Source organism: Onychomys torridus, chromosome 5 (genome assembly GCF_903995425.1).
Source record: "Onychomys torridus chromosome 5, mOncTor1.1, whole genome shotgun sequence".
NCBI classification, from domain to species: domain Eukaryota; kingdom Metazoa; phylum Chordata; class Mammalia; order Rodentia; family Cricetidae; genus Onychomys; species Onychomys torridus.
In genome coordinates, this window is record NC_050447.1 from 87,520,622 (window position 1) to 87,533,759 (window position 13,138).

A 13,138-nucleotide genomic window follows, 5' to 3' on the forward strand; every position below is an offset into this window, starting at 1 on the left:
GGGCTTGTTCTTGAAGAGGATGTGGGGACGCTGATTTCACCGGCTAGCTTGTGGTAGACAGAGATCTGCTGTCACATGCTCCTACTATGATGTCCTGTGCTCCCTCAGGTCCCAAGCAATGGGGCAAAGTTACTGTGGTTAGAAACCTCTGAAGCCCTGGGACACATCAGAACTCTCCTTCTTTTAATATGATCATATCAGGTATTTATTAGTGAAACAATCTGACGAACAGATACCTTGAAGATGAGACCAAAGTATAAGATGGAATTCATTTGAGGTTTTTGTTTGTTTGTTTGTTTGTTTTTTGTCGGAGCTGAGGACCGAACCCAGGGCCTTGCACTTGCTAGTGGTAGCACTAAGCTATATCCCCGGCCCCTTCATTTGTGTTTTATACACATTACAGACATAGTATGACAGTAATGTCATATAATGTCTGCATACTGCTTGGTATGACCCATCACAGGATGGCAGCTGTGTAATTTTCTAATTTATGTCTCATATTGACACTCAAATAATTTCAGACTTCACAGCTGCATCAGTCAGCTTTCTGTTGCTCTGGCAATATATCTGAGATATCGACTTATAAGGACAAATACTTATTTTGACTCATGGTCTCAAGCTTACAGTCTTTTGGTGCCATTACTATGAGTCTGTAGCTAGGTAGAACATCAGGGCAGGGAGCATGTGGCAGAACTGAGCTGATGCCCTTGTAGTGACCAGGAATAAGAAGGGAAGGGACCAAGGGGCAAAATGTAGCCTTCAAGGACACAGCCTCAGTGACATGTCTTCTATTTACTTCCCACTAACCCATTAGGCTCTAAATTCAAAAACAGATGTATCCATTCATGGGACCATAGCCTTCCTGATTCAGCTACATCTCAAACCCCCACCTCTGAGCTGATGTAAAGGGATCAAGCCTCCCCAAAGATTTTGAGACAGGGGCCTCTCATTTACTCCAGGTTGGGTTTGAGCTCACCTTGTAGCTGAGGTGACGTGGAACTTCTGATCCTCCAGTTTTTACATCTTGAGTGCTGGGATTACAAGGGTGTCCCGTGACATCTTTATTTTTCAGTTCTCAGGATTGAATTGGGGGCTTCATGGGCACTCGAGAAACAATGTGTCAACTAAACTACAGCCCCAGCCCAGTTTAAATATAGATAAAATTGAGAATTGGATAAAGGAAAATTATATTTAAGATCCTAAAAGTAAGTTTCTTTTAGCTGGAGAGTTTGAGTTATGTTATGGCAGAATTCCAAGAGATCTGAGGAGAGTGACCGAGTCTCCTTCAAATAAATCATGCCTGTGTCATTAAGACATAATTTAGTCAACAATGAGAAGCTTCCAGGGTTGGTAGAACCGGGGCCCTGAGGCCTCACAGAGGATGGGTGGTTGGTTTCCCAGCAGGATCACATCATGACTAGCAGCGCTTCGCCTCACTCCTCTGAGGTCCCTGAGGAGACCTCAGGAAAAGGAATGTGTTGGCTCTAGTCCAAATGAGGAGCTGAGATGCCAAGGCACTGGAAGGGGCTAAGGAGAGGGGAACCTGCTGTCTATCCTGGCGATTCTTTTTCTTGTTGAAGCTGCCAGAAGGAAATGAGGTACTGGCTGTTTTACCCATCATTCCTGGTACCACTTTGCTACCATGTGGAGATGAGACCTTGTTTTGGGTTTTTGAAACACAGTCTCCTATATCCCAGGTTGACCTTGAGCTTGCTAGTAGCCAAGGATGACCTTGAAGTACTGATCCTCTTACCTCCACCTCCCTCTTACTGGGATTATAAGTGTGCACCACCAATCCTGGCTAGATACCCTCTTTCTATGGAAAAAAAAACAATTTTTGGGTACCCCTTTTTGAGTATACAACTCTATGACCTTATATAACCTTTTCTACTTGTAAGAAAGACCTCACACAATGAAATTAGAAATCATGAAGGAAGCATTAAGAGACCAGTCTAATTTTACCATTTAGAACTTTAACGTCTTTAGAACTCAGTTGCTGCGTATGATCTAAAAGCTACCTGGAGTGGAGGAACTGACTCTTCCAACCTCGGTGTCCTCGCCTCACTGGATGAGCTCTGAAGAGTGCTCAGATTTGTTACACTTCTGTAGTGCCTCAAAATCTTTAAGCCAGCGCAGCACACGCTCTTTCCCTTGAAATAACCACATTTAGGCTCTTCACAGGTTATGGTGGCAAAATGGCCGCAGAGCTCAGATTTTATTTGCTTGTTTATTTATTCATTTAGGCAGGGTCTCGTGTAGCTTAGCCTGGCCTTGAACTCACAGTGTAGCTGAGGACTGATTTGGACTCCCCTCTCAAGTGCTGGAATTACAGCTGTGAGGAGGCACCATGCTCAGCTGAGTGAGTTTTGAATGTACTGATTTTCTTGGCTGCTTTGTGCTCAGTTTGGAGTGTTTACAAACCCTGCGGGGATGCCATCCCTTAGTTTTGAAGGTTTAGAAGTGACCGGAAGTTGAAATACCAAGACAAATGGCTCAGTGGGGTGACGGAGTAACATGGGTGGGCGCAGGTCACCAAACATCTTGTGAACACCCTGACTGGATCATTACACAGTGTAATGCGTATTCAAATATCACATCATGTCTCCAAAATATGCCTAATTATCATCTGCCACCCAACACAAAATCTAGGTGGCAGCTCTCATCTCTCACACAGGCTGTTAGTAGCAGGGCCATTTGTGAAGGCCCTGGCAGACAGTGCCCTGAGAGGAAGTGATAGGAGTCACAGAGGGAGTAAGACCAAATGCATCTGCATGTACCCTGTGACCTCTCTGAACCCTGGGGTTCTCATTTGTAAGAGGAAATAAAGAGACTGTTAAAACTTGGCATTATAATGTTGCCATAGAAATGGAGACTGCTAGGGCTGGAGCTTGGACCACTGGAAAGGTAGAGGAAGGTTAGAAATTCATTATCATTCTTGGTTACATAGCCAGTTCAGAGCCAGTCAGGGATCTGTGAGACCTTGCCTTAAAAAAACAAAAACAAAAACTCCTAGTGTTCTCAATAAAAAGGAACCTGTGTCCTCGGAGGTTCCTTCATCTCTTCCATGCAGGAGCAGATCCTCTCTGGGGTCGGTTGGTTCCATGTTCTCGTATGTGTTACTGGGTGGGGAGAATGCCTCCTGGGCACACATGCCTCCTGATGCCAAGTTTGACTCCTTTTGAGGGCGCTGCCATTCAGGTTTCTCAGTTGCTGAGTTGCTTGAGATTCCTTAGGACATATAGTTTAGGAGAAACAAAAGGTAATTCTTGGCAGAACTGCTTTTTTCTAATGAACCACAGAGCATTATAATGACCACCGGGGAGCCGAAGCCCAGAATGGAAACATCAGACAACATCTTTGATTTGCACAGATAGTGAGTTCAGCCCCAGTGGCAGGAAATTTACCGGGACACACAGGAAACAGGATAGTAAATCATTTTCATGTTTAAATTAAATGTTTCAGTCCTCATGACATTTTAATCCACAGATTTGGGAAGTATTAGACAATGATTTATCAGATTAAACAAAAACAAATGCTTAGCTAAACTGTCAACCAGGGAGAAGAAGTGAGAAGCTGCCATATTGAAAGCCTCAGAGGACATAGAGATGGTAAGCCTCTGGTCCTTGTGTGGCTCTGAACCTACGTCTAGGGGGCTGGGCCTTTGACTCAGTTGGCAGAGTGCTTGCCTAGCATGCATGGCGTCCCGTGTTCCATCTTTAGCACTGTATCAATTTGGCATACACCTCTCATCACCCCAGAGGTAGAGGCAGGAGGATCGGAAGTTCAAGACTACATAGTGAGTGTGAGGCTAGCCTGGACTACATGAGCCCCTACCTCAAAAACAAAACAGAACAAAAAAGTCCAAACAACCAAACAAAAAAAGTAAAATAAATAAACTATATCTAGATGCATTCTGATCAACAGCTTGCTTGCATGCATCGTGTTTTCTAGAACTGACCCTGGATGTCAGTAGAATTTAACCTTATTAAAATGAGTATGGTTTTATCTTCTTCCTAGGCTAAGACCTAAAACCACACACAGTAGGAAGCTTTCTGTATTCTTGGATAAGTCCTAGGAGATGCTTTCAGGATCCAGGAAAAAGCAGGAAGTGGAGAAACTTGACTCTGCCCAGAGCAGCAGCAGCAGTGTCCAGACCCCATGTTCCAGCGCACTCTGGACTGAGGTTTTCTACTATTGGAGGTAGGCAGAGAAGTAACTCCTTTCCTGCAGAGTGGGGGTTGGGTTCTGCCAGCTCTGATGTGACAAGCTTTTTTTTTTTTAATAGTTTTTTGAGACAGGGTTTCTCTGTGTAGCTTTGCGACTTTCCTAGAACTCGCTTTGGGGACCAGGCTGGCCTCGAACTCACAGAGATCCGCCTGCCTCTGCCTCCCAAGTGCTGGGTTTAAAGGCAAGCTCCACCAATGCCCGGCTGTGACAAGCTTTTTAAAGGACCTATTTAAGGTGTTTTGGCTCAACACTTTTTTTGTTCTTTCTTGGGGGTGTGTGTGTGTCAGTCATTTTTTTCTATTGTTTTGGTCCCCAAAGAAATGGGCATTTCGCCAAGGCTTACTAAACAGACAGTTGTAACACTATATATACTCAGTTTTCCCCTTCTCCTAAATTTAGTACATAATCAGTATGTAAATTTACCTGTTTCCTACAGAAGCAAGAGTCACCAATAGCAATCTGTTAGTATCATAAAACCAACTTCACCATGTGGATGCACAAACCAATATAATTTGGGCGGAAAAAAAAATGTCCACTTAGAGGCCAATTCTGCTTTGCTCACCCCCAAAGACCTGGTTTCAGATTCTTGCTCTTGGAAGGAGGGGTCTGCTTGCTCTCTCACACTCTGAGATTATTTTGAAAAGATAACTTCGGTCTCGGAAGGTACTGGAAATTGGGCTGACCCCCAACATCTTTACCAAGAACAGAGCTAATGGAATAACAGCCGTCAGGTTTGGGATTTCTATGAAAATGTTTAATTCAACTGCTTCTTTGGAATGTGTAGTTTGGAGCTTAAGTTACAGTTCATTCTAGGTGGGTTTTTATGCTACTCAGAGAATACAAATGTCATTTCAAGTTAAGGCTTCGCTGTTCATTGTGAAACAACAATTTACAAGTGTCATACATATCATCATAGAAAATAAAAATTTCTGTAAAAAAAATTTGCACAAAATTTTATGAGGGTACAAAACATGAAGCAATAATATACCAGAAAATGAGACATCTTACTACAGAAAGTCTTATAGATTTCAATAAAGAAAAAATATGTTATTTTACACCTTTAAAAATTACGAAACAATCTAAAACAATATAAACTGAACATTTCGTAACACTGCCTTTACAAATTAATAACTTTATAAACATATAACTTTTAAATATATTTATCAGTGCAAGGTACTTTAAAATGTAAAGGTGCAGTATCAATTTTCCTTGGCTGAGGACACAGGTCAAGTCTGTTGCCTTAGAAACAGACTCTCACTTCATGCTTTCCTCCCAGTATGATTGTAACAAGTGAATTGATGCCCCTGGGAATGGAAACATAGTCTTTTTAATATCTTTTTTACGTGATCAATACTATCCTGGAAAAAAGACATTCACAATCCCATTAAACCAAGGTGAACGGACCCTTCGTCCAGGAAGCAAACATGACCTCCAAGAAACATAACTGAGACCTGTAGCCACACTCGGAGGGTCAAGAGTCCGGAGTTCTTACGTACAGCTCAGCAAGACAGAGTCCACCAGCTGGAAGCTGCTTTGGGTTAAGATATCTACCTCTTTGTGCTGTGGAGGGGGTGTGCCTTGCCAGCTCTAAGGTAGGCCTTTTCTCTTTATGAGCCATTGGAAATTTCTAAAAGCACTCATTGAAATTTATTTATTTTTTTCAGGGTTTCTGCTGAATGGCTTTTGTTTTGGTTTTTATGCGCCCCTTCTGCCTCGTCTTGAAATTCAGGCATCAGGTTTATTTCTTCAATGAACTGTCCCTTTCACTCCCCTCCTCTGACCCAATAACAAAACTGGAAGGTTCTTGGGTCATTTTGTATATTTGGATGTAAAATTGTCATGTCCTTTTAGACTCGGGGATTTTATTCAGTGTTTCCTGTGGGTCTCATCTGGAAGCCAGTTTGTAGTCTTTCAACTTAAGACTTCCGCTAGGTGAAAACATCCCTGTCAAACATCAGTCTAATCAGAATGGATGGGCACACAGCTTCAGGAAAAAAGATACTGTCACTTTAACCAGTTAACAAGACACCCAAAGTTAGACTTTGGGGGACAAAGTTAGGAATTCCCCTTACTTAATTATCTTAAAACATAAAGTCTAGTAAAATTGTTCGCCATCGCCAGCAGGTTAAAGCTGCAAGGTTCATTCTGGACAGTGGCAAATGCTTCGATTCTAAGAGAGGATGGAGGGAGGAGAGAAAGAGCCAAGAGTTTACATCTGAAAATACATTCCATTGGAAAGAACAGTGAGAGAGAACGTTGCAGCTTTATACAAAGGGTCAAGAGACATGACATTGAACTTCAGAAAAAAGCAGAACAAGTAAGCCACGTTGCCAGGTCTTCAGAGCCCTTGCCTTCCCGGGGTCGGCATAGCACACTAAAATATACTTTCTTCTTAGTCAGTGGGCCACCAGGTCTGATTGGAGAGAAGGGGTTTCACCAGAAACAGAGTGGGTCATCCACGGGACACAAGGAACCAGTACAAACAAAAAGGCACTTGAGGGAACGAAGACTAGCCAGTGCCGAAGACTTGTGGTGGGTCATCAGCGGGACACCCGGGTGCCAGCAGTTTGGTGGCTGCGTGGTATGGTATTCTGAATGGAGGTCACAAACACGAGATCCGGTACAACACTGTAAAACATCAAGAAAATCTGTCGGTATTGCTTGGTAAACAGAGCTGACACGCGATATGGGTACTGAGGCCACAGTACTTTGCAGACAAATAGTCCAATTCTTTTCCCCGCCTTGTGCTCGCTGTGGGTAGCAATGCAAAGGTGGGTGCTGGCATCCCCTGAAACGTGGTTATGCTAATATGCTCTGGGCACTGGGCTACAGGTCACGTATCCATCAAAAGGGCCCACTGAACAACACCTGGTGCCAGCATCTTGGATTTTGCAGTTTCCGAGAAGAATCCATCACAGGGTAAGGAGAGAGAGGAAAAAGGGGAAAAAGAGGATGAACCATGAAGTCAGTCACACTTGGTCTCAACTGGCTTCTGATTATCCAAACGAAACCAAGAGAAGAAAGCGGGCTGTACATGATTCCGGTTGTTACCAGTCACCTGTTTGCGCCTGTAGGTGACGCTCATTGAAGCTCCTGAGAAAAGCCTGGCGTGGCGTCACAGACGCCCTTCCCAGCTTACAGTGAGAGCAGAGCAACAGAGTCCCCGCACCTCCACTGTCCTCCCACCTCAGTCCTCCGATTCTCTCTCCAGCTCCGCGCCTTCATGCCTCTGAGTAATTGCTCTGTGGGTTCAGTTTGTCTTTTTTCAACTTCACGCCATCCACAAGTTCAAAGTTATAGTTCTCCAGGGCAGACAGGTTTCTTTCCGACATCCCATTGTGCCAACAGGCACAATATAGAACAACTCCACAGACGGCACCCAGGAGTACCCCCAGGGCACTCATGGCGATGATGGTGATGAGGATGGGGTCCAGGGTCTTAAGCACGTTGCCTGGCTTCCTGGAGATGTTCTTGTCACTATCACCTTCCCCTTCATATCCTGGGGTGCTCCCTAAGGAAGGAGACAAGAGGGACTCATGAACACTGAGAGGCCACATGTGAGTAGACAGAAGGCCAGGAAAAAGGGGAGGAACCTATGAGACATTCCATGCTCCAGTGCAGGAGGAGTGGAGGGGTGGGAGGTGAGGGTGCTGGGATTTGAGGTGGACACTGAGGTCACAACCTAGTTTATATGACTCCAAAGTGACAGATATGTTTATAGTTCTCATCCAGAGACTTATGATGAGTCAGGGTCTCAAAAGCCCAGGCTGGCCTTGAGCTTGACAGACAGCAGAAGATGACCTTGCACTGCTAATCCTCCTGCCTCTACTTCCTTGGTGTTGGGATAGTAGGCATGCACCACTATGCCTAATACATATGCGATGAAGCCCAAAGCTTAGTGCATGCTGAGTAAGCATTCCAGCAGCTGAGCTACATCCCCAGCCTTTGGTGTGCAGGCATGCAGTTTTGTCAAATCTTGGCCACACAGCTGTCTACTGTGTTCGGTGGGTGGATCTAAACATTCTCCTGTATTCTACCTGACCTCCCAGGCAGCCTCAGATGCTGTTCCTAGTGTCCCTGTGGGTTTTTACACAGAAAGCCATGAACACCCTTAAACCCCAAACTATCTAGTAATACTGAAGGAGAGACAATTTTTTTTTTCCTGAATAAACTAATGCCTACTCCTATCATGCAGAAAGGGCTGTGGCACTGATTAAGAAACAGTGTCTGTTGCTGTGCCAAAGAGAAGACACTTAATAGCGTCTTCACCACCCTGGCAGTGTTGCTGGAGATGGTCATGCTGCTCTGCAAAGGAGTCACTAGGGATATGTTTGCTGTAGAGTGGAACATGAGACGTTATTAGCATGGGAGCTTTGAGCCTAATTACCTGGTGCTAGGAGCAGGCCTGAAATGCTAATGGGCAGCTTGTGTGGTGTTTACTTAATGGTGCTCTGATCAACTGAGATTCCAATCAGCGAACACTAAAAATATGAGATGCGAGTCCCTAAACAAGGGAAAACAAGCCTTGGGGGCATATTAATACTCTCTCCCTTGATGAAAGATTGTTTTGAAACAACTTCTAATAAAGTTTACAGCTGTGTGGACCTGGTAATGTGCTAATATTGCCAACATCACAGGGCTGTGTTTGTTGTTTCTGACAGTCTATGCTGGCCATGCATATAGTAGGACCACATTTCCAAAGGCAATGGATGACAATGGTGCCTCACTGTCCCTGCCAGCTCTGAGCAGTGTTGGCCAGGCAGTTTGGAAGCTTCCAGGACCTAGCTCTGATACCGTGTCTTACATCTGAGCACCGTGGAAGTACTAACCCAAACCACACATTTTACAGTTGATCAAACACCCAAGACTACCCCTGATGAGCTCTGCTACTTTTGTTTCAGTCCTGATGTCTGTCAAATGGGAGGAAGCGTGCCCTGTGGAACATGGGTCTTTACTGTTTGGCGTGTAAAGCAGTCCCTAAGAAAGTCCCATCATCAATGTCACCCTCAGACTGTAGGGTGACAGGAAACAGGACCAGACCCCAGAGAAGCTAGGTTTCTGCCCTCCTCAAGATTCCACCTGGGAGACGAGGAAACACCAAGGATTTGTTCTCTTCAAATGATGACATGAATAGTCTTCATAATTTTGTGATCGTATTTCAGTGAAAAATCTCAGGCAGGGAGGGGTTGGGTATTCTTACTCCTGGGAGTGCCACCTCACAGTATCCCTCCCAAGTCCCCTAGGCAGCTAAGGACATACAGCACTTTGTGACAAGGATCCAGTCCACACCCACTCAGGCACAGGGACTCGTTTTTTTTTCTGAACTGCCTGGATACACTAGTGTATGAGGATTTTAGAGATGTTTATTTACAAACAACAGAAACCATAGGAAATTAAAATAGAGGCTGAGCAGTAAGATGAATTTACCTGTTTCATCAATTTTAATTTCTGTGTTCTTTTTATCTAGGTCTGTTGGTTCTGACAAGGCAAAGAGAATGGAAAGAGATGTTTAAACTGCCAATAAAACAAAACAGATATGATTCACCCAAACTGCACGGAAACCCTCCAACCCCTCTGCTGGGCTTCTCTAGTAGTTCAGATTGCACAGTCCCTTTACAGGACTCAGAAATGCTGCTAAGACGCTGTGAAGGGCACAAGGATGGGTTTTGGCATGTGGACTGTGGAAGGCTAATGAGGATAAGAAACACCAGTGGGAATGGACCCATGACTTTGAGGCTGTAGCATGCGGGTAGCTGCCTTCTACTGTGGGTGTGCGCTGAACTGGCTTTTGAAATAGCACAATGCTGCTTTGAGTCAGGAAACTTCTTCCTGTACCTTATCAGAAATGAATAAAATACAATTCTATGGAAAAAGTGGAGCCTCGGGATTGGGTACAGTCCTGAGTTCCCTGCTGTATCCCTGAATTAAAAATCTTGTGAAATACATAATAAACACTTTAGTAAACTTGTACAAATGAATGGTTCATAAGTAGTTAGTACTCATAGCCTCTATGACTAGATTGTTCAGTAATATATATTTTGTGAGTAATTACATAATTACACACATATGCATGTGAAGACCAGAAGTTGACATCAAGTGTCATTTCTCAATTTCTTTTCATATAAGTTTTGGAGACAGGATCTTTCATCAAGCCTGGAGTTCACTGATTCAGGTAGATTGGCTGGCCCATGTGCTCCAGGGATCTACCTATCTCTGCCTAACCAATGCTAAGATTACAGATGTGTTAGTACACATATGTGCTTGGGTATTAGGGATCCCAGCTCAGGTCTTCAGCTTGCTGTCTCAACCAGCCCTTTTAGACCCTTCTTTATTGGTCTACCTAAGTAGGGAAAAGCCATTAAAAGAAAAAACTCACAAAACCCACGTCCATCTAATTCACTGTACCACGTGGCACAGTGCTTTGCATATAGTGCACAGCCAGTTAGAATTTATTGGCCTGAACTGGGTTTATTCCTTTGTTTTTATTCATGGAATTTGCTCTTCTATGCTTGGAACATCCCCTTCTTAGTCTCAACTTGGGGGAGGAATACACTATTACACATACTGTGTTAATTATATGAAATACATATTTGGATTGCCAGGTAGCCACAGAAGTGAGTAGTTTGCAAAAACAATGTCAGTTGAACTATTAAGCCACATTGTCTTGTGAAGCTGTAGGGTATGGTAGAGTTGAAGAGGTTTCCTTGTGTAGAACGAAGAAGCAGACCACTAGTCACTGCCTTTCTTTTCTTTAGTTTCTTCAACTAATGGTATCCAATTATTGACCCTTTAAGGATTACACATAGTCAATGTATTATATAATAAAAGACCTGTAAGTTATTGAAATGGCCAAAAACCCACTCTAGCCAACAGGCCTCCTTTGTCTTCAATTTGCCCAGCAGGCTTATTTCCTTCTGTTATAATTAACAGCCTATTATGTAATGATATATAACAAAAGTTTCAGTGTAGCAAATGAGGCTTAAGACTAATTACTGTGCTATTACATTGTCATTAGTGATGCTATTTGTAATTATGGATTAAGAACCGGGGAATATGAATTGGCTTTCTAAGTCCAATTTTCATCTGTGGACAGCACAAGGCCATCATGATCAACTCTGTTAGGTAGATCTCTGAATCGCCATTACCTGCCAAGTCATGTCAGCTAGTGGCAGAGCCAGAAGCATCTACTTGTTTAGAATACAGAAGCAAATGATGGTGTCTCTGACTCACTAACAATGTAATCTTAATTAAATTCTGTTATCAACATGTTTGAAGGCCCACGGCTTTGTTTTCACACTCAGATATGGGAATGTCCAGATGTCTGTGTGTTCTAGTCTTTATCAAAATGTTTCCATATGCCAGATATGACTTCTAAGCTGCAGTCTTTGGATTCTGGAGGTGTCAATCAGACTTTCTAAGTGACTAGGTTATAGGAGGAAGTAAGTGAAGATAAACTGACCCACTTTACACCCTGTCTGCATTTGACTTCTGGTCTAAATGACAAGGCAAAACTGTCACATGCTAGTACGCCTGCCAGGGCAAAGGGCTTGGTTCATTCCCACACCAAACCATCCTTACTTGCACAGTCCTCCTGGGAAATGTGGTTGTTAATACTGATGTCATCCACAGCGATCCCTCCCAGGTTTCCTTTCCCGATTTCACCTTCAAAAATCACCTGAAAAAATGAAATGGGTTTCACAGTGTGTAAAGCCCCATCTTCAACATCAAGGTTTGCAAACACTGTCTCAATAGAAACTTCGACTCAAGTTCATGAGACTTCACGTGAGTTAAACTCACAAGATTGCATATAGACACAGGAGAGTCCTTCTTTCTTCCCTATCAGTGGTAGAGATGATTCAAATCTCTCCTCACATTCATTTTTCATAAAGGAAGAAAAGATTTAAATGAAAGGCATAGTATCTGTGATATCTCAGAAATGAATTATAATGGAGATTTTCCCCATTTCCCTGCTGTCATCTAAGAGACAGTGAGACATGTCACCAAGACAAACATCACAGAGGCAACAGTTCAGGGTGGGGAAGCATCCCACACATCCCACTGTCCCAAAGCCCCAACCCTCCCTTTGTGGAGGGTTCGTACCTGATACAGTTTCAGAGATTTGTGCAGCAAGACCCGTCCTTCTTTCCAGTGGTCTCCTTGGTGCCCGACTACCATCCAGACCAGCTGATCATACTCCTCTGGCTTCTGGTAGCGTAGTTTGACCCTCAGGGTACCAACATGAGAGCCGGACATATGATACCAGAAGGTCATGCAGTGGGCAGAGCTCTGGGAATAGACCACAGGGCTCACCAGGCGGGCCACTTTGCCCTTCTGATTTTCATCAGCTTGGGAATAGATGAAGTTGCCATCTCCTGCTGAGGCAAAACTCTGTGTCAGGGAGACCAGACAAGTCCGCAGCACTTTTTTTTCTCTCTCTCCTGTTTAGAACTACCTACCCATAAAGACATTCTCCTGGGCTGGGCACCAAGGAACCAAGCAGCCAGTGGGAAGAGCAGATGTAGTTATTAGTAACCCCATGGGCACTGGTGGCCTTGCTCTAAGAGGCGTTGGGTGGACTTTGTTTGGGCACTGCTTATCTGGATCATGGTATCACAGGGAGCCAGGCTGTAATGTATAGCTGTCTTCATACTATCAAAGGTAGACACTATGCACAGTTTGTCTCCAGACTTCGGAGAAAGTGACTTTAAAATGTTTCAGCACACCTATACTATGCATGTAAAAGCCAGGGGACTACCCTGGGTATTACTCTCCAGATGCTAATCATTTTGGTTTTTGAGACAGGGTGTCCATGGCTTACAGCTCCACAAATAGGATAGGTTGAAGGGCCAGCTTCAACCTGTCAACCTGTCCCTAGTGCTAGGGCAACAAGCCCATGCCACCACACCTGTTT

General features: G+C 43.9%; 1 protein-coding gene across 7 annotated transcripts in view; it reads right to left on the reverse strand.

The window, feature by feature from the left end:
* Nucleotides 1–4,959: 4,959 nt before the first annotated feature.
* The window catches only part of Nrp1 (neuropilin 1), a 155,351-nt gene continuing 147,172 nt past the window's right edge, over nucleotides 4,960–13,138 (reverse strand). For 6 of the 7 annotated variants that reach the window (XM_036187526.1, XM_036187527.1, XM_036187525.1 and 3 more), the window contains 4 exons: nucleotides 12,328–12,599; nucleotides 11,806–11,902; nucleotides 9,655–9,705; nucleotides 4,960–7,738 (listed from right to left, as the gene is read on the reverse strand). In XM_036187526.1, the coding sequence (XP_036043419.1) occupies nucleotides 7,449–7,738; nucleotides 9,655–9,705; nucleotides 11,806–11,902; nucleotides 12,328–12,599 (710 nt within the window). In that variant the 3' untranslated portion in view covers nucleotides 4,960–7,448. The remainder of the gene's footprint in view (nucleotides 7,739–9,654; nucleotides 9,706–11,805; nucleotides 11,903–12,327; nucleotides 12,600–13,138) is intronic. The other variant, XM_036187530.1, reaches the window with a different exon arrangement.